This window comes from Diadema antillarum, unplaced genomic scaffold (assembly GCF_040938485.1).
Source record: "Diadema antillarum isolate AM-2024a unplaced genomic scaffold, OU_Dant_1.0 scf00000047, whole genome shotgun sequence".
NCBI lineage: Eukaryota > Metazoa > Echinodermata > Echinoidea > Diadematoida > Diadematidae > Diadema > Diadema antillarum.
In genome coordinates this window covers 1,871,854-1,897,810 of record NW_027270936.1, presented here as the reverse complement: position 1 = coordinate 1,897,810, position 25,957 = coordinate 1,871,854, and the positions used below count along the sequence as shown (strand labels likewise).

General features: G+C 38.9%; 1 protein-coding gene across 1 annotated transcript in view; it reads left to right on the top strand.

Annotated features, from left to right (window-relative positions):
• Positions 1-24,926, top strand: part of LOC139715370 (ankycorbin-like) — a 51,251-nt gene extending 26,325 nt beyond the window's left edge. Inside the window, exons 3-4 of the mRNA XM_071626943.1 lie at positions 22,364-22,491; positions 24,830-24,926. Coding sequence (XP_071483044.1) covers positions 22,364-22,491; positions 24,830-24,926 — 225 coding nt within the window. The remainder of the gene's footprint in view (positions 1-22,363; positions 22,492-24,829) is intronic.
• Positions 24,927-25,957: the final 1,031 nt, after the last annotated feature.

Here is a 25,957-nt window from a genome sequence, read left to right as displayed (position 1 = left end):
GCAATGACAGCCATTTTCTAAAATGGTTGCCATAGATGCTAGTAACCTTTTTTGAAGTTTTGCTTTAATGAAAGAAGAAAATACAATTTTATATACAACTTGACAATTACATTCAAAGAAATTTAGACAGTGAGTCATCATAAGCTGTGTCCTCAATAGCTATGTAGCTATTTGTCAAAATGTTGTCTTGAAAATTTGCTAATTCCAGAATGAGAAGGCAATATAATAATTTGCAATATGGTGTGTAAGAAATCATTTGAGGAACAATGAAAATAAACAAGGCAAATGCTATATAAATGATATGTCACCAAGGTATTGCAATTTGTAATCAATGTATTTAAGTTAATTTCAAGACCTTTTCACCTTTGTCCAACTTCACACCAATATTTGAACTTGAGCAGCATCTTTAGGTGATGTATTAGAAACTCAAATGAGGAAACCCCCCACCACACGAGGGAGCTTTTGCATTTTAAGCATAAAATAAAAATCAATATCCATGGACAATGTTACTTGATCCACATGTTCCTCTTCACTGTGTGTAGGGTGTATCCTCGCTCCCACAAGACGGAACTGTTGCATTTTATAATTGAAATTCAGTGAATGTGTACTGTAGGTGGCACATTTTGAGATTTAAATTATGAAATAAAAAATATAAAATGAATACACACACAGGGACAATGAAACTGGCTACATTGTCATTTCATGTTACATCGTGTACAAATGTATCTAATACTTCTTGTTCTGTGCGTGTGTCTTTTTGCTACATACTACGTACAAAGAGATGTACGGAAAGGGGAGGGTGTGGGAAAGGGCACCTCTCCCACACAAGGGAACTCTTGCATTTTCTGAGTAGAAATTCAGTGATCTATCTGTAAAGCATACTTTAGGTGGTAATGTGGAAAATTTCCACCATAAAAAAGTATGAATATGAATATCCAGGGACAATGGCGGTGTATCAAGTTTGACAGTAACACCATATTATTCAATACATGGGCTATATGATATAGACATCGTCTAAAAATATAACTTGATAAACGTTTAGAAGACATAACTTATACAAAAAAATGGTCTATCTTTCATTTTTTTTATAAAGTGATTGTATTTGCTTTACTTTGCTATACTTCCACAATACTTCTACAATGTCCATGTCTGTTCAGATCTCTGCTGTCTAAATCCGTGAGGTATCAGTTACGCAATTTGGGCATTATTCGCAAGTATTTAACTCGTTCAGCCACAATAGATACATAGTTCATGCTCTTATATCGTCCCAACTTGACTTTGGTAATGCACTCCTATTTCACCTACCACAATCTCAACTTTCACAGTTATAAAAATTGCACAATTCAGCAGCTCGTGTATTGTTACCCTTACCTGAAGAAATACTCACATTACACTGTACCCCTATTTTGTCCTCATTGCATTGGTTACCCGTTGAATCTCGCATTGTATTTAAATTATTACTGTTTGCTTTTCATTGCATACACGGATCTGCCCCAGAGTATCATGTTAATTTGCTGACATTTTATAATCCTCCCAGATGTTTAAGGTCATCCGATTGTAGATTGCTTGTTGTTCCAAAGACAAAAAAAAATCATGGGGGGATCGGTCATTTGCACATGCTGGAACTTACCTGTGGAATCAGTTGCCTCAAGCTATCCGTTACATTTCAAATGTTGACTCCTTTAAAGTTGCCCTCAAGACTCGTTTGTTTGAAACCATTTTCCAGTAGAATTGTATATTATGATTTTTTTTTTCATCATTATTGTGTCATACATTTTCATATATGGGCAAGTCCAATAAGACAACGCGTGCATTACGTATGGGACATTCAGAGATTTTTTTATGACCTGAAAAATAGTGTTAATGGCCTTTGATCAAAATGAACTTTTTCATGGTGATTGATATCTAGGAGAAATATAATCATGTAAAAAGTGGAGAAAAATGACCATCACAATTATATTCTAGAAGAGAAAATATGTGCCGTTACGTATGGGACCAGAAAAATTTTGTTTTTTTGAACATTTTTTTCAACCTCAAAACTCTCTGAAAGTATTTTATTCTACAACTTGTAACTCACTGTGATGAAAGCCACAACACTCAAGATTATGAGAGGTAAGTTTCATGTCATGAGGCAAAAAGCTCTAATTACAGGTTCTAATTAAAGACAGACATGACGTGTTACGTATGAGACACTTTGTCCCCCGTTCGTGTAGTGTGGGGAGAACCATGTTTATGGGTATTTTGCATAATTCGTGAAGTAAAATCAGTTGAAACTACTCAAATACTGATCCAGATTGTCAAGGAAACAATATTCCCCAAATATTGACCATCATAATCATATTCAATCATATTTTCATATTTTTATGACCAACCTGAGTATGCATGCTCTTTGTCCCCCATTTGTTTAGTGTGTGGAGAACCATGTTTATGGGTATTTTGCAAAATACCAATAAACAAATTTTTGCATAATTACTGAGGTAGAATCAGTTGAAATTACTCAAATACTGATCCACATTGTCAAGGGAACAATATTCCCTGAATATTTACAACCATAATCTTTAATCACAATCTATATTTTTATGACCAACCTGAGTATGTATGCCCTGTATTTTTATCGGGATAGTCACTACTGAAAATTGAATAGTAAAGTGTTTACTTCCATTGATGAAGGACAGTTTGCCATTCAGTTTCAATAAAAAACAACTTGACACAAGAAATATTAATTTTAATAAAGATGCAATACCTGCTGCATGGAACCCCAGTAATTGTGTAGATGATGTCTGTCTAGCAATCAGGTCACTGATTCGAGTCATTTCTCAGTATGAGTATGTATATCCATGATTTTTGTCGTGGCTACTACTGAAAACTGAATACAGTGTAAGGACAATTTGTTTATCACTTGCAATAAAAAAAAAAATGATACAAAAAACACTAATTTGAAGTAACATCTTCATTATCATCACATATACGTGTGTTATACAATGCAGCTACAACGTACATTGTACATGTAGCTAGAGCTCTACATTGAGTGGTGAACATTACCCAATATACTAGTAGTTGAACTGCAATTTTTCAATCTGCTTGTGTATAACATTCGGTTTCAGTACCCTTTAAATCAGAGGTCTCTACTTAAAGGGACTGTATAGTTCTGATTCAGATGGGAATTCTGATTTCAACTTTTACAAGATAATTAGCACTTCTTTTATGAAATATTTAAATAGCATACAATTCTAAGAGGAATTCAAAGTTAACATGACAAAAATCTGTTTTGAAATGGCTGAGATATCCAGAAACGTGGTGTCCTAACAAAAGGTGGGTCACATTTTTTATTAGGACCACTTCATTTTACTTTGTATTTGTTTTGTTTTTGATATCTCAGCCATTTCAAATTGGATCTCCATCAAATAAACTTTGAATTCCTCTACTCTGAGATTTGTATGCTCTTTAATAATTCATATAATTGGTTTCCAATCATCTTGTAAAATGTTGAAAACTGAATCCCCATTTCTACAAAACTATACCATCCCTTTAATGCTGATTTTCATTGTCATTGTGTATTTGCCATCTCCCCTCTCCCTTTCTGAAAATTGTTCAGTCAAGTACATGTATTGTTTCAAGTGTCTATAACTCAAAAGTAGCTGCAAAGTTAGGATGCTTTCTTCAGGATGATTTACCATTTGTGTACTGAGAGACCCTCCCAGCTAGCTACATGCATTCACATGCAATATGTATGAGGATGTCCCATACGTAACGCATTTGTCCATACGTAACATTATTTAATTCCCTAATAAAAAATATTTCTTTTACTATTTTTTCTTCTTTCTATGGTATTTAACTTCTCTACACAATAAATAAGAACTTTCCAGAAGGGCATTCAAATAATCTTAGAAATTTCAGAGAAAACCTAAAAAATGACCTCAATTTGTGACGTATGGACATCTTATGATAGGACACGAGCTAATTTGCATAATCATTTGCATAATCCCTAAATTTTCATACCAAGTTCAACTACTTGATGAACTTCTTATGTCCACATATCAATCAAATATCATTTGCTTTCTTTGAATATGTATGAATTTTTATAAATGTCCCATACATAATGCTGTATTTCACATTTATGCAAATGACACCCTTGAAATTTGCATATATTTACATAATATCATTTTTTTTTCCTCCATGGAAATCAAAACTTCAACTCATAAGCTTCAAAATGATACCAAACATGTCAACATTGAGCAAAGATGAAATTTTGCCTTCTAGGGGACCTTATCTTGGACTTGCCCATATCCATGTTTGTGTAATGATTTTTGTACTTCATAACTCAGTTTTTTTACTGCGCCTTGAGCACACTAGTTTTGTGGAATTGGCGCATTATGAGTACCCTGTATTATTATTAGTAGTATTACTTCCGTAGGAACACAATACACAATAACTTTGATATCAATACTATTTGCTGTCACCCATGGCATAGTGTAATCAGAACCATACACTGAAAACATAAATTTAGAACTAACCCACGAATCAAACCATTTTTTTTTTCGTTGTTTGTCAATGATTTCTTTGAACACCAGATTGCATATGATATGATTGCTCTGTACCAGTATTTTTTTGCTTTCTTTATCTGGAATAAGTAAATTTTCAAGAAAAAAAAGTGTATGGTAGACATTTTGGCAAAGAACTCCTTTAGCCAGTGAGGATACCGTTTATGGTGGCTCAAATATCTAAATTTGAACGTAATAGTCAACTTGCTCACAAAATTTTATTGTCTTCTGCCATCAGCAAATTTTCAAGAAAAAATAGCATGTATGGTGGCCATTTAGAAAAATTGCTCGTTGACTGTGCCATTTGCAATGACCTTGCATATAATTTTTGTTTGAATTTGATTTTTAACATGTACATGTATGTACAAATTTCATTGATTTTCCTTCTGAAATTAGCAAATCTTTGCACATGCAAAAAAAATGGCATTCATGGCGGCTGTTTTGGAACATGGGGCACATTTTATGATGACCTTGTATGTAAATTTATTTTGAACATGATTTTCAACTGTTTGCAAAATCTTATTGACCTTTTCCTGCGGAAATCAGCAATCTGTACCAAAAGTGGCATCTTTGGCCATTATGAACAGTGGCTGCCATGACTGTTGAGGGCACAATTTATGATACCCCAATATCTACTGTAGACTGATTTGAATGTGATTTCCCATATGTGGGCAAAATCTTATTGACGTTTTCGTTCCACAATTAGCAAAATTTAAGCCCCCAAAATGGCAGATTGTGGCCATTTTGAAATATGGCTGCTATGGCCATTGAGGGCGCAATTTACAATGGCCCAATTTCTTAATTATATCCCCACCCACACATAGTGTGTATGAGGGTATATAGGAATCACTCTGAGGCTGGTCAGTTGGTTGGTCAGGCGGTCAAATCCATTGCAAAATCTTGTGGATCAAACTACTCTCATTTTTTGAGCAATTGACCCCAAATTTGGCATGTGTGACCACTATCGAAATAAGATGTGCAAGACACTTTTTTCAGTTAGTGTAACCCGAATGTTACACTCCCAAGTTCATGAATAAAGAATATCACACCTGGGATTAAATTTTGACAAAATAATCCAACGACAAACTATATTGGCTTGTTTGTCGTCCAACAAAGCACATTATTCACTTCAATTCATTCAATTCACAGACTCAATTGTAACCTTTGTTACATTAGCATAATTAAATATTTGCCAGTGTATGATGATGATTCGACTTGTTGCTGTCTCTTTTCTCTCTGGCCGGCTATCCTGTCGACGATGCCAGAGTAGTTGCAAACCAGTCGGACACGGTAGCTGATGCAATGTTCAGTAGCCGTCAGTCACGCCAAACCACGCAAAGGCTGGCCAAAGCTCTCATCAATCCGAATTTGTATCTAGTTAAAAGAGCCAACGCTCGTTTTCACTACAGGTTGCTCCACACGGCAGTCAATGGATGTATGTGCCACAACCAGTTGTATCACAGGCACATAAACTTCTACAGTACAGCTGATGCTTTTAAGGGTTTATCAGTATTTTGTGGTAACCTCTTGGCAGATAAATGTGTGAGAAAACTTTCTGGATCACACAGTCGATGTAACAAGCAAAGTGGATGGAGGCCTCAAAGCGCTGGCAGGAAGCAGATATGCCTATTTGCTCCAAAGCCATGGGCTTGTATACTTTTCTGTCTTATGTACATATGTTGATATTACAAACTTTCTCTAGAAAATCAGAAACTTCCAGGAAGTTAACTGACCAGCAGAAATTTCATTGGTTCATGTTTCTATGACATCATTCAAAGCCTGCCTTATTGGCTGGAGGTCACTCATTCCCCTTGACTTCCAGGAACATGTCTGACGTACTGACCATTCACTTGGCCAGACAAATGCTTAACATTGATCAAAGGATAGTAGCAACAGGCTTTCCAGTCACTCTCAAACTTTCTGGCTACGGGGCCTTAAAGTTGCACTCCTGTGACCTTGGTCACTTGGGCTGCTGCCTAACCAGCATAGCTACACGTATATAACACATTGTTAATACTCATGCAAACACTGATCTACTTAACATACAAGACAAATCACATACAAAATTGTATCATAAGTCATAAAATCAATCAATTAGAATGTAGAGACATACATCTTATCTGCATTAATGATGTATTAAATGTAACCAATGCACTACATATCTTATGCTGAAGTGTGTGGATCACACGTTGGTCTGAACAGAATGACATATCAAATATAAAGTGATACCCTTACAGCTGCGGGCGGTATCTGCATGCCTGCATAGGTGTGCCTTGTCGGCCCTACTGCAGGAGACCGTACACCGATTTAGGAGTAATGTTGCCAAATGCTGTATTCCTTTATTCAAATAATCTTTGTTATATATCTATATAAAATCTTCAAAGATTAATGTAAAATAGTCGCAATGCTATAACATTTTCGTTTAAATTGAAATATGTATGTATTATAATACTGCCGTACTTATTAGTGTCCACCCCATCACTTACAATGCATTAGCTGTTGTTGGGCTGTTCAGGCATACATTTACGTCTGCTGCTGCCAAGTGCTATCACAATCCGCGATCGTTTTTTCGACTTCTGAGTGTGAACAATCTGAAATCAGTCTGTCAGTGTCAGAATTATTGCTTCTCTTGTTGTCCGAGACTGTTGAAAAGTGTGTGTGACGGTGGTAAAGTACGACAGTATACATAACTTGAACCGCGGAAGAAACGCCAGCGCCAGCTTCATCATAGTACCGCCGCCGCGCCGGTAACTACGACCAGCAGCCCAATACACACAGCAATGGGGCTGCGTGTTGTAGCATTCAGGATCATGATAAGGTAGTATCGTGGATAAATATCAATTTAAAATCGAAATATTTCTTCAATTTGGAGACTTACTAGTAAAGTTGAAGTATTGACAACACCCTAACACTTGACTCATCGGCATTTTTAAAGTGAAGCAATAGCTCATGCCGCGTGCATCCGCTGTGTGGTCAGAGACTGTTGAGCGGTACGCTACTACCGCTTGCTTGGCCCGTATCGCCGTTGCTCAAGCAGGGCTCCCGGAGCCAGCTGACGCTCCAAGCAAAAAGCAATGTGAGGCTGATACGTCACGCTGTCACGTGATCTTTCTCGCTGGCGTACAGAAATCGAACGGTTACGATTCAAAATTAGTGATGCTAAAAAATCGATTGTGGCGAGTTGGGAGGGTCTTTTTCAATGAAACTTAGTCATTATGGTCCTTTATTTATGTAGATTTTGGTTAAATTTTTTCATAATCGTCCGGACTTCTCCTTTAACTGTTTTCATTTCTCCCTACATTTCCCTCATGCGTGGTTAGTCCTTCATCACCGATAGGGTTTTGAAGTTTTGGAAGGGGGAGGCGAACCTGAAAGAGAGGGTACATCGGTCCTTTATTTATCACTGAACTTGCGCTTTTCAAATGTGCAAGTGCAGGGCAGAAAGTCGTCTTTTTTTTAGGGGGGGCGCGGAAGGTTTTTTTGGTCAGTTACTCCCACCCACCTTCCCAAACATTCCGCCGATGAACACCCATTGCTCTGTAGTTACAGTGTGTAGCTGCATGGTCAGGCAAGCTCATGATCACGTGCTAATTTAGTACCCTATTCACAACCGAATTGTCTGTAATATTCCCTTTTACCCATCCCTTCTTGTTTGTGGAAATTCATTGAAGCATGAAGGCCATGATTGTTATCTGCCAAGTCGGGCAGAAGTCGGGAAAGCTAACTGCTCCTTTTTTACTATCTATCTATCTGGGTAAAATGTTAGGATGTTTTTAAATTAAGTTTTCTCGAGCAGGCGTTTATCATTTTTTTACGCATGGGATATCATATGAAAGGAAAAAGAATGGATATTAAAGCTATGATTGCAAAAGATTGTTGGAAAAGTCTGAAAAATTCATTCAAAGTTGCCATTTGCTCGTGCAAATGAAATTTTAGTAGCACCACTGTCTATTGTTCTAACTCAATCATGCATGAATTATGAACCACGTGTTGTGCATCGAATGAAAGAAGAGAAGTGTATCTTTCAATCCATGTACAACTCATAAAGCAAATATGTGATTATGATCGCAAAGAATTGCAATGAAACTCGGGTTTCGTTTTTTTCTGGGACACGCTGTATAGCATGTAAAACAAAAGTCAATCCCATCCAGAAATTTGTGCAAAAGTGTAAATCAGAGCTGTATTATGTGAAAATTTTTAAAACTGTACCATCCTGGAAAGACGGTTTTTATCACTTTTCCACTTAATTTCCACAAATAAAACTAATATGGAATAATCTTCAAGTATAATTCTTTATTCAATAAATCTGATTAGTGCCTGGGTATGCCCAGTTGAGTAATTTTCATCTTTATTTCAGCATTTTTTGTGCGATTTGTATTCCCGCATCCTCGTGTCTGTACCACCTACCGTTTATAAGAAGGGATAGCGAGAAGTAATTACCATCACAAAGACATCTTCCTTAGAAAGTGGCTGGTGATTATGCAGTGAGACACGAGTCAATTGTCTTCCTATCTGCATGGCAGATCCAGTTTGGTACATATGCTTCAAGTATTCTTGAGCAGCGGCATCGAACATCTAGCAATAATAAGACAGTTGTGACTCCATTCTCTTGAACTTCCTTAAATATATTAAAGTCTAGTGACTCTTTCCCACTGACAACTCTGTTCACCGATATAATCACAACTTTTTCTCTTTGAACCATTATCGGCATATATATACACTGTAACACATTATGTCCATAGTTGATATTGATCCGTCATGAGTACCTAAGCTACACAACCACTACATGTATGGAAAGTTAACTATGACTGAGCATGGTTCATAAATTCCTGGCATTACATGCACCTGTTCACATTTAAACTGTTGAGGATGGGCTGATTTTGCTATAGCACGCATTTCCCATATAGGCACCTTCCCGAGTATACTCATTTTAACTTCAACAGGTATTAAGCAAACAAATCCAATAGACTTTTAAATGAGTTTGTTTAGTTCACTGGAGCATACTCTCATTTGCTCCTGTTAATAGTTAATTTTCACTTCAAATTATCCAATATTATGCGACCTACTTCTCTGGTGGGACTAAAACTTGACTTGCAATAAGCCATCTGGAGAAATGGGGGAGTCAGCGTTCGTATCCCATGACGTGACCAGTCTTGATGGTGGTCAGCAGCTACTGTACACTGTATCTGACCAAATGGCACATTTAGAAAATGCGCAAAAACGTGACAGATAACAAACTTTCACTTTCACTTTCACTCTGCTGTTTGTTAATTACAAATGAAACAAACTGAAACTCAAATTTTAACTGACCAGTAAACCACTTCGCTGTGTGAAACAACTAGTATACTGTATAATGCACTGTTTTAGATCTTTTTCGGCCACGGTTGCAGACACTTGCGTGCAACTCTCACACGGCAATCATGTCACGCCACATTATCGCACTGAGAGAACATCATGAAATCATGGGAATCACAATCAAAGCAAGAGTGTGTGTTGGAAAGGAGAAACCATAGCTAGTCGGTAGACCTACGTAAATTTACTGATAATATCTAGTATTACCACACTCGCCGATCCAATTCCTGTGCCCAACTACCTAGCCAGAGCTTCGCCTTACTCGATACAAAAACAGTGATCTCCGCACAATAAATGGATGTGTAGATGGGGGTCTACGACATATATTGTACACAACAACATGACTATATGGGAGAGACGTTGGCATAAACGAAGACTTACCCGTGCATGACCACTGTACATTCCTCCTTAGCGCGCAGTGCTCCTCCAGTCTAAATCACGCTCTGAGAACACGCGAGGTCTAGGGCGGGTATGTGCAACACATACCCCCTCCCTCATCACCAAAGAGTCTCTTTCTCCATGGGGCCAGTCACCATATATCATTGTGGCCCTATGTCTGACGAGACGCATAAAAAACACTTCACCCAACCCTGAACTCATTTCATTGCAGATGAACTTGTTTATTTACCAAATAAGTGCCAACAGAGAATTATATAAACTCGAGCCTCCATCTTCCCTACATTGTTAATGCTACACGGCTTACTTCGTTCCTTCGGGTGTTCGCGTTCGCGTCAAGTGGTCGCGTTACTCGACATTTTGTAGATTAGGTGCCCTAATATACGAAGGGTCGGGTAAGGAGGGGTAAAATAATCAAAATTTAATACAGAATAATCCTTGACATAAGGCTGATCGTTTAACGCGACTATACGTAAAAAAGTGCCATTCAAGTGACGAAGTATCGGGTGAATCAGGGACGGCAAAACCAGTGAATAAATCAAAGCAAAAGACATTAAACAGGCCACAAAATAGCACAAAAATGGCAATAACAAATAAAAGAGTATAAAATACCCTCAGAAACATAATTCTATGGCTAAATAAAACAATAGCATTACAGCTTGGAGAATATGAATATTCAAACTTCCGATCAAAACAGCAAATCAAAAACGTTAAAATAATTAAGAGTTTTATTGCAAAACGCGCGCTAACTCCATTCTTGTTAATTTGATTGATTGATTGATTGATTGATTGATTGACTGATTTATTGTCCACTCTGGAAATTCTTTGTACATCGGATATCACAGCAACATAAACATTAAATACATCACAGGTACACACCACAGATATATCACAGAATACGAATGAAACTAACTCATCGGTAGGCCATAGCATATGCAGGACTCCACCCTAACTTTTATCTTTGGCGGCCCGATCGATTGAATTTTTATTTTTTGGTGGCTCGAAAGTAAAATCTGGTGGCCCGAAAAAAAAAATCAAGAAAAACTAAATCGGTCGTACTAAACATATAAAAAAAGAAACATTAAGTATAACTGAAGTGATACAGGTACCCATGGCATGTGAATAAAAAATTCAATCATGTTACCTTTATTCTGAGTTCTACGATTTAGCAAATTGGCTTATAGATTATTATAAAAGTTGATGCCTATATCAAGTGGTCAAAACTTACATTTGAAATGATAAAGTGGGAGCAATGCAGATATTGGTAAACATTCGACATTTTGTTTTGCCATTGTAAAGAGCCGAATGTTACCGTTATTCATTTCGGCTTGTAAAAGCAATCATCCAACATTTACTGGTATTTTAACACCTTACGGCAGCCGAATGCAAAATGTAAATGTAAAAGCAAATAACTGAAATTTCATTTTAGCATCATAGTATTACGGAGCTGAATGTTATCCTTATTCATTCCCGAACGTGAAAGCAAATAGGGCCTATCCACTTTTTATTTTAGCATCTAACTGAGTGGATTGATACCGTTCATTATTTTCAAATGTAAAAGCAACATTTTGTTATTTTAGCATCGTCCGGAGCAGAACATTACCGTTATTCATTTCCAAATTTAAGAGCAAATATCCAACATTTGTTTTATTATCGTACGGAGCCGAATGTTATTGCTGTTCACTTCCGGAAGTGAATTGAATCATCTGACGATTATTTTAGCATCGCTAGAAACCGAATGTTACTGTTTTTCATTTTTGAACGTCAAGGCAGACATCAGACTTTTATTTTACCATCAAACGCCGCTGAATGTTACTCTTATTTCGAAATGTAATAGCAAATATCCGACATTTTATTTTAGCATTGTAGTATGGAGAAGAATGTTACTGCTATTCAGAATAAAACGTCAAAGCAAACATTCGACATTCATTTCAGCATCTTCCGGAGCCGAATGTTGTCCTTAGGCCTATTCATTTTCAAGCGCAAAATCAAATATCTGACATTAATTTTAGCACCCTGCGAAGCTGAATCTTACCGTTATTCATTTCTAAAAGTACAAGCAAACATTCGACATTAATTCTATTTTAGTATCATACGGAGTGGAATATTACCGTTATTCATTTCCAAAATAAAAGCAAGCATCTGATATTTATTTTGGCATCTTACGGAGCCGATTGTTACCGCTGTCCATTTCCAAAAGTAAAAGGCAAACATCCGACTTTTTTTTTTTTCTCTCTCTTTTTTTTGTGGCTCGATCGGGACACCGGTAACTAGATTCTGATCAAATCTGAAAACAATTCTATCTTTTCAGCCAAACAACACAAGTATTCGCAGTGATCTGAAAGAATGTCTCCATAAATGATATACTACGTGGTTTTGTACAATAAAGGACGTTTATCCTGAAACAGGTCCCCATTCCATTCACCGCCATTCAGTTACACGTATAATTTGTATTTCGTCAGAGTGCAGCCGATGACTGCTATCAATCTCCATAGACTTTGCACATGGTAGACACTCGCACCTGTGCTAGAGGGGACCGATATCACGATTCAGCCCGATAAAGTCCATGGCGGTGGTATGAGCTAGCTGTCACCAGCAGTGAAGAAATGAGTGGAGACAGAAACCACGATAATGCCGATAACAATGTTGTCAAGACTTTCAGATAGAACAGGAAGGACCAGATCGTTGTAATCCACGAGTCGAGACGATTAAAACTTTCGCCGCACATAATACTGTACAATATGAATGACCGTCCATTGAAACCTGCATTATCACTCTATCGCACGCCAGCGTATCGCTTTGCCATAGTTATGCATGGCGAGCATTATGTGCTGCTAGTGCTAGCCTTGTATACAAACGCTTGTGATAATTTTTTCAGAGTAAAAACGTAGGAATACAATCGCGTATTCGGAGATAAAACACGTGATCGTTCGTAAATTTGCACTGGCTTTTTCTCGAAGATTCGAGTAAGCTGTACCCGATACTTCGTCAATAATAGGGGTCTAATTCTCAAATTCTAATTCTCAAATGCTCCACCCGACCCTTCGTATTATAGGCCAAAAAAAAAAAAAGGTTGTATTGGCGTAACATGAGATTTTCAAATAGGGTCGGTCGGGCGGATTTTTTTTTTTTTTTTTTTGCTACCTGCATTTTACATGTAAAACTCGTGCTCAGTAAACAGTTACAACTGCTGCACCGTATGTGCTGTGTTCATCTATTCTACAAATCATTTATGAGGCCGATATTACTCGAATTGTACCCCTTCACAGAATTTAAAGATGTTGAAATCCCTATCCTGAATGTTTTCACTTCATATTTTACTATTTTGACTTAGATAAGATAGATGCAAATTGACCCATATGTACAATCTTTTCATCGCACACGGCGATCTCTATTACAGTCCCACATATACAGATTTGTGTAAGTTCTCCACACAAGAAACCTATGGCAAAACTGTGCACAATACACTGCAGTCTGAATGCTAAGTATACACTGTATAAATCTTGATAGAGTACGCGTCCGTGTTGGAAACAGATGACGTACTGATCAAGCGAGGCTATGCGAGGCGCTAGCGAGATCTCTCCGGAGCTCCCTCGTACATCCGATATCCCCAGAGCCGTTTCCACTTCCAGGTTTTTTGCGATCGCGATCGCAGTCAACAAGATACTTGATATCGATAGCAAAAAAAATAATAAAAAAACATAGGGTCGGCGGAATTTTTAGGGTCGGGCGGGTTACGCCAATACAACAATTTTTTTTTTTGGCCTTAGGGCATATAATCTACGAAAGGTCGTGTATCGTGACCACCCGACCCGAACGCGATCACCCGATGAAACGAAGTAAGCCATGCTACACCCATATGAAATTTTCCTACTGGAACCCAAGTTAAGACAGCTCATAGCTGTCTTAAAGATAGAGCAGATTTCTTAGACAGATTTAATGGAATACCGACTGACAGTACATTTTTAAAGGAAATTTGCTTTATAGACAACAAGCCAAAATTTGTCTTAACTAAGGCAAAATTCTCAGTAGGAAAATTTTCAGCCAATTGCTAAGACGAACTCTTAGCCAATTTTTATGGAATGTGTGCTTTGGCTAAGCATTTTGTCTTGGCCAGAAAATAAGCTACAAAATGTAAATGGCTTAGATTTTCTGACTTAAACATGCCTATCTCGTTTATGGAATACCGGCAGTGGTAATCGGGTGGCCGGTGGGTCCATCCGTCAGTTTCAAAACTTGTGGCTCAAACTACTCTTATGTTTTGAGCAATTGGCCTCAAATTTGGCATACATGTGTAATCACTATCAGGTAGGTAGATGGGCAAGACACTTTTTTTCATCTGCATGGAGCTATACATTACCATGGTAATGGCAAATTTTTGTGAGAATTATGCAAAATATGGCTTGAACTTCTCTCACATTATTTCGAGCAATTGACCTGAAATTTGGCATACGTGATGGCTACCATAGGTAGATGTGCAAGACACCTTTTTTTTTGTCAGTATCACACAATGCATTGCCATGGCAATTTGCAAATTTTTGTAAATATCACAAAATGTTGTGGATTGAACTACTTCTTTCAATTTTAACCCGTTAAGAATGAGTCCTGAGTATACTTGGGCAGGTGTCTACAGGAAATGCGTGTTGTAGCAAAACCAGTCTGTCCTCAGTGGGTTAAAGTAGTTCAGCTGAAGTTTGGCATGTAATACATTCAGTGTACTGTGTAATTGTGCAAGACACCTTTTGTATGAGTGGTAAGAAATCTGTTGCCGTGGCAACAGCAGTTTTATACAAATCTAACAAAAATATATAGATTGACCTAACTCCCTCAATTTTTGAGCAGTTGATGTCAAATTTGGCACGTGTGACTGATATCATTTACATACAAGTATGTTGGTTTTCCAAATGTTTTGGTTTTTTTTTCTAGCTCACCTGAAGGCTCAAGTGAGCTATTGCGATTGCTCTTCGTGCGTCGTCCGTCGTGCGTAAACTTTTACATTTTCATCTTCTTCTTGAGAACTCCGTGACCGATTTTCACCAAACTTGGCAGGTAGCATCCCTAGGGGGGTAGGATGTCAATTTGTACAAGTGGGCACCATACCCCACCTGGAGGGCCCCCAGAGGGGCCCAAACCCCCCAAAATTAAGGAATCTCAAAAAATCTTCTTCTCTAGAACCAAAAGTGATAGAGCCAAGGTAATACTATGAATTAGTACATTGATGACTGTGGTTTCGAGTTTGTTGTCCCCGCCGAACGAGTTTGAGCAGGGGACTGTGAAACGGGCTCCGTATGTGTGTGTGTCCGTGTGTCCGTCCGTCCGTCCGTCTGTGCGTCCGTGTGTGATCAAAATATTCAATTTGCTACTTCTCTGTCATTTATGAGCCAATTTTGATTCTGTTTGCTTTATATGATAGCACTACATGGGAGCTTTGAAACTTCTACACAGAATTTCAGTTGTGACCTTTGACCTTGACCTTTGACCTATATTGAACATTTTGCTTCAAAATGCTACTCCTTCACCATTTCTAACCCGATTTCGATTCCGTTTGCTTTGTGTGATGGCACTAGGTGCGGTGAGTATTTTTACTAGTGTGATGGAATATGTATGTAAATGGACACCATGCCCCCATTATCAAAGCTACCCCCACCATAAGTTTCCAATGTTCTCAGGTAAGAGTCTGCAGAAAGCATGGAAGGTGAACTTGCGATACTCAGGTGAGCGCGTGACCCCCGGGTCTCTTGGGGTTTTTTTTGGTCATGATCACCTGATGCAGTGAGTTGGTTCAGTCGGTAGCGGTGAGTTGGCTCAGTAGGTAGCGGTGAGTTGGCTCAGTCGGTAGCACATCTGCCTCACGATCCTAAGGACCCGGGTTTGAATCAGAGTCTGGACTGAGCAATGTTGTGGGTAATCATACCATCCCCTCTAGCAAGAGGCAAAACACTCTGTCCCTCAGATAGGACATAAAATGGAGGTCCCTTGTACGAGAGAGTCACAACTCATGCATGTAAAAGATCCCGCTTCATTCATTCATCGCAAAGAGCAGGGTGTTTAACCCAGTGAAGTGGTCCCATCTCACATCCAACTGGGCCCCATGGAAGACCAGCTTAACGTAGCTGAATATGGGCTATCTAGCCATCTTCTCAGATGGAAATGAACAAACAAACAAACAAGCATTGCCATGGCCATGGCATATCTTCATGAAAATCACACAAAATGTGTTGGATCAAACTACTCTCTCAGTTTTAAAGGAATTGAGCTGAAATTTGGTACAAGCTATCAATGTAATATGTAGTTATGCAAGACACCTTTTTTCATGAGTGTTGAGAAGTCAGTTGCCAGTTGATGAAATCATACAAAAATATGTAGAATAATCCAACCCTAGTTCTCTTTAATGTTTGGCTTGTAATTTGGTATTGGTACAGCACTGAACAATTCTTTGCCATGGCAACAGCACATTTTTAGCTCACCTGAGCCGAAGGCTGAAGTGAGCTATTGTGATCACTCTTCGTCTGTCGTCCGTCGTGCGTAAACTTTTTACATTTTCATCTCCCTCTTCAGAACCCCATGACCAATTTCCACCAAGCTTGGCAGGTAGCATCCCTAGTGGGATAGGATCTCAATTTGTTCAAATGGGCACCATACCCCACCTGGGGGCCCCCAGAGGGGCCCAAACCCCCCAAAATTAAAGAATCTTAGAAAATCTTCTTCTCTAGAACCCCACCCCTTAAACCCACCGCTTAGTAAGGAATCTTTGAAGACTTTTTCTAGAACCAGAAGTGATTGAGCTACATGTGTATAAGTTAGTACAATGAGTCAGTATATTGATGACTACTGTTTCAAGTTTGCTCGTGGCAGAATCAGGGTTGCTCCCCCCCCCCCCCCCCCTTGCGACCCAAGGAGTGGAATGGGATGGGTCAAAATGGTGATGTAAATTGTACATGTTCATTATCATTGAAAACCCCGACGAATATTCACCAAACTTGACAGGTAGCATTAATGCCAGGGGTTTAAGATCTCAATTTGTTCAACTCCTCTTGGGGGACTCGAGGGGGCTTAATTCCCCCCCCCCCCCCTCCGAACAGACAGTAAGGAATATTTACAATTCTTCTCTAGAACCAGAAGTGATATTTAAGCAATGTTACTTTGAGTTTGTACATTGATGACTGTAGTTCCAAGTGGATCCAAATTCGCAGCTAAATTTTCAGCTTTTTGCTGAAAACAACATAATGGATTTTCACCAAACTTGGTAAGTAGCATTGCTGGGGGGATAGGATCTCAAAGTGTTTGAATGGGCCCCATGCTTTCCTTGGGGGCCCAGGGGGTCCAAACCTCCTAGATTAAGGAATATTGACTAATATTCTTCTCTAGAATAAAAAATAACACAGGGCTCTAAAGCAGAATACTAAAGGAAATGCATATTTTGTTGGATTATTCCCCCATTTCAAGCATAAAGCATGTTAAACACAGCAGCCTTTTATTCATCCATTTAGAAAATTGCGTTTTGGAGAACGGCTGCTTAGAAAAATTGTATCCTGAATCATGCCTAATCGGAAGATCCGTGGTTATTTTGGGGGCGTGTCCATGACGTCATGGGATGAAAGGCAAACCCGGAAGTATCACACAACAGCCTAAGCTTACCTATGTATGCTCTCGATGAGAGCGTGATGTCGAGGCTCATACCCCGAAATCCCAAGACATTTTTTATCAGAATGTCACAAAAAATGAAATAAAATTGTTTTCTACTTCAAGTCTCCTGTGAAATCACACATTTCCTCGTTTAAATAGAGTCTGTTACGTGTTATTTAGGCCACGAATACAGAAGCTGTCAGGCCTAGTGCCTGTACGATGGTGCTTCATAGTCGATCAGTCACATGCATGCGCCCATCACCGGCCGTGTATGTCGCAGTGCAGTAGCCTCCGTGTATCAAAGAGCGGAGAAGCCTGAGCTTCGTACCTCTTTGATACGTACAATGTATTATATCGGCAGTTCCTCGGTAGTACTACAGCTGTGTTCGCCATATACATATTGTACATGTATTTAGCGAGTCTATTTTTTCGCGAATCGGGACTTGCCAATAATTTCGCCAGTGCTTAAATTCGTGGTTGTGGAGTACACCACGGAAGAAGGAAATATATACGGAAAGAGAGTCAATATTTTCTCGTGTTTTTAAATTCGCAAAAAGCGAAATTGGCAAAAATAATTTTAAAAAAAACTCGCAAAACATTCGGCGTGCGTGGATCGCTAATGCTAGATACCACGCAATCAATGCGCGGGCATCGGCTAAGTCGAAGTCTTGACTAGGCCGGCCGGCCTATCTGGTGATAAAATAAACGATACAGAGCACTGCGATTTTCATCGATAGTGATAAAAGTTTGATGGACTCAGTGAAGTAATGAATGGATCGTGCAGTACCTAGCTCTTGCTAGATAGAATGCTGATGAGCTGTGAACGGGAGTATGGAGTGAGTTCGCCCGACCAGACGCTGTAAATACGCTGTGCGAATACCTGTTGCGACGTACCTACGTACAGCGACTGGGCTGTATAGGAGTGAGTGTGATGTGATTGATAATACGTAGCCCGACCAGACGCTGCGCTACTTACAGCGACTGGGCTATGTTCAGTTAGGCCTACTGCTACTCTGAAGTACGAGATCAAGTCAGCACTAAGCTCGGTTCATTTTCAGTTCAGAATAAAAAAAAAAAAAACTCTTACCCATCTAAATTTTGAAGTCTACCTGGTATTGGTCCTGCGTCACCAACATTGTCCCCTGGCCTGCTGTGTGGCAAGGGCTCGTACTGCCAATCTCCACTAAGTCCGTCCGCTTCAACCGGACCGCCCTGGGCCTTCCCCACTAGCTCGCCCATAGCATCTCCCTCCTGCACCCCGCCGTCCGGCTCGTCAGCAACATCTATCTCTCCAACTTCACCAGGGTCATCATCACTAGTTTCATCATCGTTATCATCACTAGTGTGTACTGTATCAGTCAGTTCATCATCGCTCCCACATTCAAATTCCACCAAGAAATCATCCTGATCATCACTGCATGGCCTTAACGTACGATGTCGTGCATTATCGAAAAACAAACTTTTAAACTTTGTATGCAAATACTATCTACAACAACTTGTATGATACAATGCATGCATTATGCGCGGGGGGCCTGCGGCGCTCGAGACCTTGCGCGATTCCTTTCATCCCATGACGTCATCGGCAAAGCCTTGAAATTTACGCTGTGACCTAGATTTCAGGGGGGTGACAGGTGTAAATTTTCAAAATCCTCTAACTCCACTTCAAAAAGGCCATTTTAAACGATGTCAATGACAAATTGTTCTATGTGTCCCACTCTTTCACTTCATATATAATTCTATTTCTTTAGTATTCCCCTTTAAGTCTTGTTTTTTTACCAAACTGCATAGTCCATTCTGTGAAGTACAGTGTACTTAGCAGGTATTTTTTACCAGTGTGATGGAATATATGCAAATGGCACCATGCCCCCAGCTCTCAAAGCTACCCCACCACAAGTTTCCAATGTTCTCAGGGAAGAGTCTGCAAGAATGCATGGAAGGTGAACTTGCAATACTCAGGTGAGCGCGTGACCCCTGGGTCTCTTGTTTAAAGAAAATCATTAAAAAATACTGTAGATTCAGCACACTCCCCCAGTCCTTTCAAGAGCATTTTGCTTAAAATTTGGCACATGTGATGGCTATGTTACGTAGATGTGCAAAATTTATCTTTCATCATTGTTGAACAGTGTGTTACCATGGCAAAAAAACAGTTTTTGAATGAAAATTATTCAAAAGTACTTCAGTCTGTGAGCATCTAACACATGTTACCACTTTAGTAAAAAGATTTGCAAACTTAATCTTCTGTCATCTTTGAACAATGTTATACCATGGTAACAGCATATTTTCAATGATAATCGTACAAAACTATTGTGGATCCACTCGACTCCCTCAGTTTGTTATTATTTGACTTGAAATTTGGCACATGTGACCAGTGAAGTATGCAGATGTACAAACTAATAAATACTGTAGATTCAGTTAACTTCCTCAGTTTTTGACCAATTTGCTTGAAATTCATCATGTGTGACCGCCGCAATGGAAGTTCTGCAAACTTCATCTTATGTTGATGTCAAACAGTGTGTTGCGTGGCAACAGCATTTTGTAATGAAAATCTTTGAAAAATTTCACAAGTTTATCTATTTCACTCAGTTTTTGAGCATTTCATTAGTTTTACTCTCATAATTAAATGACCAAAGCACGTCTTCCTTCAATGTTGAACAAATCATTGCCATGGTAACAACATTTCTTTCCCAATAAAGCGCTTACAAAATTATTGTTGATTTTGCTTGCTCCCTCAGTTTTAGATGGGGATATTAATCATATTGAGTGATAATTGTAGTTTTAATTATGGCTGCTTTGTGGAGGTTTGCTCTCTTGGAGTATTCCTTTAATTTTTATGTATATTTGGAAATGTGGAAACTGAATTGAGGAGAGAAAAAAAATTAGTCCTGCATGATATGTATTATGTTCTTTTAAATAGTTTTTATGCCTCCGCCACGTAGTGGTGCCGGAGGCATTATGTTTTCGGGTTGTCCGTCCGTCCGTCCGTACGTACGTCCGTACGTACGTCCGTCCGCTTTCGTTTACGCGATAACTTGAGTAATATTTACTGGAATTTTACCAAACTTGGTAAAAGTATGAAGTATGATGGGGCAATGATTTGATTAGATTTTAGGTGAAATCGGCTAAAGGTCAAAGGTCAAGGTCAAATCATGAAATTTATCCGTTTACGCGATAACTCAAGACTTTATGGAGCAAATTTCACCAAACTTTGTTGGAGGATGATGTATGATGGGACAATTACTTGATTAGTTTTTCAGTGAAATTGGACAGAGGTCAAAGGTCAAAGATCAAGGTCAAATCCTAAAATTTATCTGTTTACGTGATAACTCAAAACTGGATGAAGCAGCTTTCACCAAACTTGGTCCAAGGATGATGTATGATGGGACAATTAGTTGAGTAGATTTTAGTGACATTGACAAGAGGTCAAAGGTCAAAAGGTCAAGGTCAAATGCTGAAAATGTTGCTATTTCCCCCATATCTATGCAATGCCCGCAGTTATTTTCTTGAAACTTAGTGTAGACATGTACTACTGCATAAAGATTCTCCAGAGAGAGTTTCATGTCATAAGGTCAAAGGTCAAAAGGTCAAAGGTTAGGTGAAAATGTTGCAATATCACTTTTCTCACAAATGGTTCAATGTATCTTCATGGAACTTGGTACATATGCATGTACTGACTGGCAGGGATTATCTAGGGAATTTAGGGGCCATGGGTCAATAGTCAGGGGGTCAAAGGTCAAGGTCAACTCCTCAAAATGTTACTATTTCCCTCATATACGCCTGTACTAGTATATGCAATGATTGCATTATTAGTTTTAAAATTTAATATATGTACATGTATTACTGAATGGAGATTCTCTTGGAAATTTCCAGCCAGAAGGTCAAAGGTCAAAGGTTAAGGGTCAAAGGTTAGGTTTAGATGAAAAAAAAAAGATATATTTTGTACTGTTTTTTTTAGTGTAATTACACTCTTTCTTCATACCTTGAAAATTATACTCCATGCATAAACTTATAATAAGGTCGGTCAGAAGTCAAGTAAAAATTTTCAATTCCCCAAATATGTGTACCTGCACTCTTTAATAGACAATTATAGCAAACCCAGTTCGTGGAAAGTGAACATTCAAGATATTTCTGATAAACCTGTTATTTTGATATTTTGCCAGTTATGTGAAACTGTCATCACACATTGTGAAGACATTGTACTATACACCTATTGGGAGAATCATGCATTATGGCGGAGGCATCAGTCGCCGTAGCGACATTTCTAGTTTAGATCAGATTTGATGGTGCATCTATTGGTCATCAAATTTCGGGGGGGGGGGGGAGGGAGGGAGGAACTTTAATCATATGTAACAACAGTAACATTGTGTATCTTCAAGACACAAATTTTCACTCTTGCCTGTGTACAAAGCATCAATTGCTCTCTTTTCTTTCTGTGTGTATGTCTTGAGCAGTTTGAATGGACCAAGAATGATGACAAAGTGCTGCAAGCCATCGAGGCAGGGGACATTGAGAAGCTTCAGATGACCCTTGCCAAGAAGGGCACTTCACCAACCAAGCTAGATACTGAGGGAAAGACTGCGTGAGTTTCCATCTGATCTGATAATGCTTCACAGCCACTTGTCTCTCTGACCACCTATCTGATGTCAATTCTTTATCGATTTCTGTATTCTGAATTGGTGTCTGTCTGTCTCTTTGTGTTACTTGATAAAGTTGACAGAGTTTGTGCGTACACCCCCCACCCCAACAAAAAGTGTATGGGCGGAATGTAGGAATCACCCGGAGGTTGGGTAGCTTGCAATCAGCCGATTGGTCCGTTGCAAAATCTTGTGGATCAAACCCATCCTCATTTTTTCAAGAATTGACCTAAAATTTGGCATGTGTGACCGCTATCTTGGGTAGATGTGCAAGACACCTGTTTTGTCAGTATCAAGTGATGCATTGCCATGGAAGCAACATTTTTTAATAGAACTCATGCCAAAATGTGGGTCAATTAACTCTCCGTTTAAAAGCAACTTAGTTGAAATTACGCACATGTTATCAAGGTAATGTGCAGTTCTGCAAGACACCTTTTTGTGAGTGTTGAGAAATGCGTTGCCAGTGCAACAGCAGTTTTTGTACAAATCATAGTTACAAAATTCTGCACAGGATTGAACTGCTCTCTCAGTTTTTGAGCATTTTATGTGGAATATACATGGGATGTAGGATCACTATGATATGTTAATGTGCAAGACGACTTATTTGTTAGTGCCCAGGATATGTGTTGCTATGGCAACAACATTTTTTATACAAATAATACGAAATATGAGGATAAAGCTAACTCCCTCAGTTTCTGAGTATTTAACTTGAAATTTGCTATACAGTATGTGACCTCTGTAGTATGTACAGTGTACATTTGGACACTTCATCTTTCATTAATGACAAGCAATGTGATGCCATGGTAACAGCATATTTTAGAATAAAAAGTATTGGAAATATTGTGGATTTGATTAACTCATTCAGTTTTTGAACACTTGCCTTGAATTTGGCATATATGCAATGGCTGTAGGATACTGATGTTGTAACTTGATCTTTCATGAATTTTAAACAATGTGTTGCAAGGCATATTTTTCAAAAGTAGCAGAAAGTATGTTGCCATGGTATCAGCACACTGTGACCTCAAAATCAAGAGAAAGCAGATACAATATATCCAGAGCGGGTTGATAGATAGAGTTGTGACACCAGAAGTTCGCGCTGATTGGTCAATCCCTCAAAATAGTTCCCCCCGATCGTTGGAAAACCGCGTACCCCCATTATGACGCAAACAATGCACTTATTGTTATTTTGCTCCGTGGCTGGCGCAAAGTAGAGTTACGCGCTCCGCGCATGGGTTCTACGCGAGAGTTCCCCCTGGTCGTCAGAAGAACAATAAAGACCAATAGCCTGGGATTTTGAATTGCAACAACAATTGTAAAGGAGTGGGACTACATAATATTTTCGTCCTTCCATTTTGACGTTTGCCCATCAACATCATCCAGGAGCAATAAAACCACTTTGAAAATATTTCATCCTTACTAGTTGCAGGCCTCGAATTTCGCCAGTTTTAGGGACAGGCAATTTTTGGTTTTAGGGGCACTCTCTCTCAAAATTTTTTAAGGGCAGCAAGGAAAAGTTGCAGTAAGCATGGTAATTTTGAGAGAGGCATTGTGGCAAGTAGATAGGGCATTGCGGCAAATTGCCTTTTGCCTCCCGGGTAGTTCGAGGCCTGTAGTTGTTTGCAACCGTTTCCTTGACTTCAACAGGCAAGTACTCTTTCCTCTACTTCATTAAGTTTACATGATTGCCGTGAAAACAGGACATTTTTCTCAACAAGTCACACTCCTGTCGCACGCAATTGGTATCTCACACATGCCGCTGGGTTCGTATGGTACTGCGCGCCTATGTGAAAACCCTGTAGAAATAATTCCTCGACATCGACGACCACGGGGAACTATTTGACATGACCTTTGTACCCCAGTGTCGCAACTCTATTCTATCAACCCGCTCTGAATATATCAATTGTTTACGTAAGTAATTGACAATAAATTGGCTCACATGTGATATCTGTGAAGCAGATTTGAACTCATGTTTTTACAGTTTACAGACATGTACAGTATATGTAAAGATATTGTTTGTTGTTTTTGGCGCTTACCAAAGAAGAAATATTGAGCAGGGTCATTAATCACAATCAGTGATATTTCTAGTTTATTTTTAATATAATTTTCTTCATGTCTCACTATTGCTCTTTTCATCTCACTAACTTCTCTGTCTTTTTGTGTACTATATATGTCTTTTCTATTGTTGCTTTCCGTTTTTTCTATCCTCGATCTGTCATATTCCATCTTTTCTGTTATTGTACTTCTTTTATTATCCTCTTTGTTCCTGTACTTCCCTTTTTCAAGATTGCATTTTGCAGCACAGAAGGGGCAATATCCATGTCTAGAAGTCCTCTTGCAGCTGGGGGCCAATCCAAGAGCATCAGATGGACAAGGCAAGTAGCAGCATTGACCATCTACTGCATACACCATATATTTAGCGAGACTAAATTTTCTTGAATTGGGAGTTCTCGACGATTTCGCGAGTGGTCAAATTCACGATCATGGAGTACTGTACTGAACAGAGAAATGTATATGTGTGCTTTACATTCACATCGGGATCAGAGTCGTTATTTTCGTGTGTCTTTAATTTCGCGAATAGCGCCTGACTTTCAAAATTCGTGAAATTGAAAGCCTCTCAAAATATTCGACGCATACAGTACCCCATCAACCCCACCCCAGCCCCACTCACCAAAGCTTAAGGCGCGCCGGACTTTTAGTCGTTGGAAATCCAGAATGCGTTCGGAATGCCCTTTATCTTTATGGCATGCACTCCAGAATGCGCGCATTCTATACCCATTCCGGCCGCCGCTTGGGAATGCTCAGCTTAACAGGGCCTAGAAATAAGCCGGGCATTCCGGAATGAAACTGAGAATGCTTCAACGATACGTGTGACCTGGATTAATCCCTCTATTGTCTGCAAAAACCTGACGGTAAAGGGATTAATTCACCAGCGATCCAGCTTTCTATAAAGCAGCCAACAGACCGTGTCGCGTGAACATGAGCTTGAATTCAATACTATAGTATGCGCCGCATTTGCAAACATTTGGAAATATCCGACATTTGTTCTAGCATTGTAAAGAGCCAAAAGTAACCGTTATTCACTTCTTATTGCAAAAGCAATCATGGAACATTTACTAGTGTTTTAGCACCTTACGGAGCTGAATGTTACCGTTAATCATTTTCACATGTAAAAGCAAACAACCGACATTCATTTTAGCATTTTACGGAGCTGAATGTTAGCCTTAATTCATTTCCGAACGTGAAAGCAAACACCCGCTATCTATTTTAGCATCTAATTGAGCCGATTGATACCGTTAATCATTTCCAAATGTAAAAGCAACAATCTGTCATTTATGTTAGCACTGTACGGAGAAGAATATTACCGTCATTCATTTCCAAATTTAAAAGCAAACATCAAACATTTATTTTATT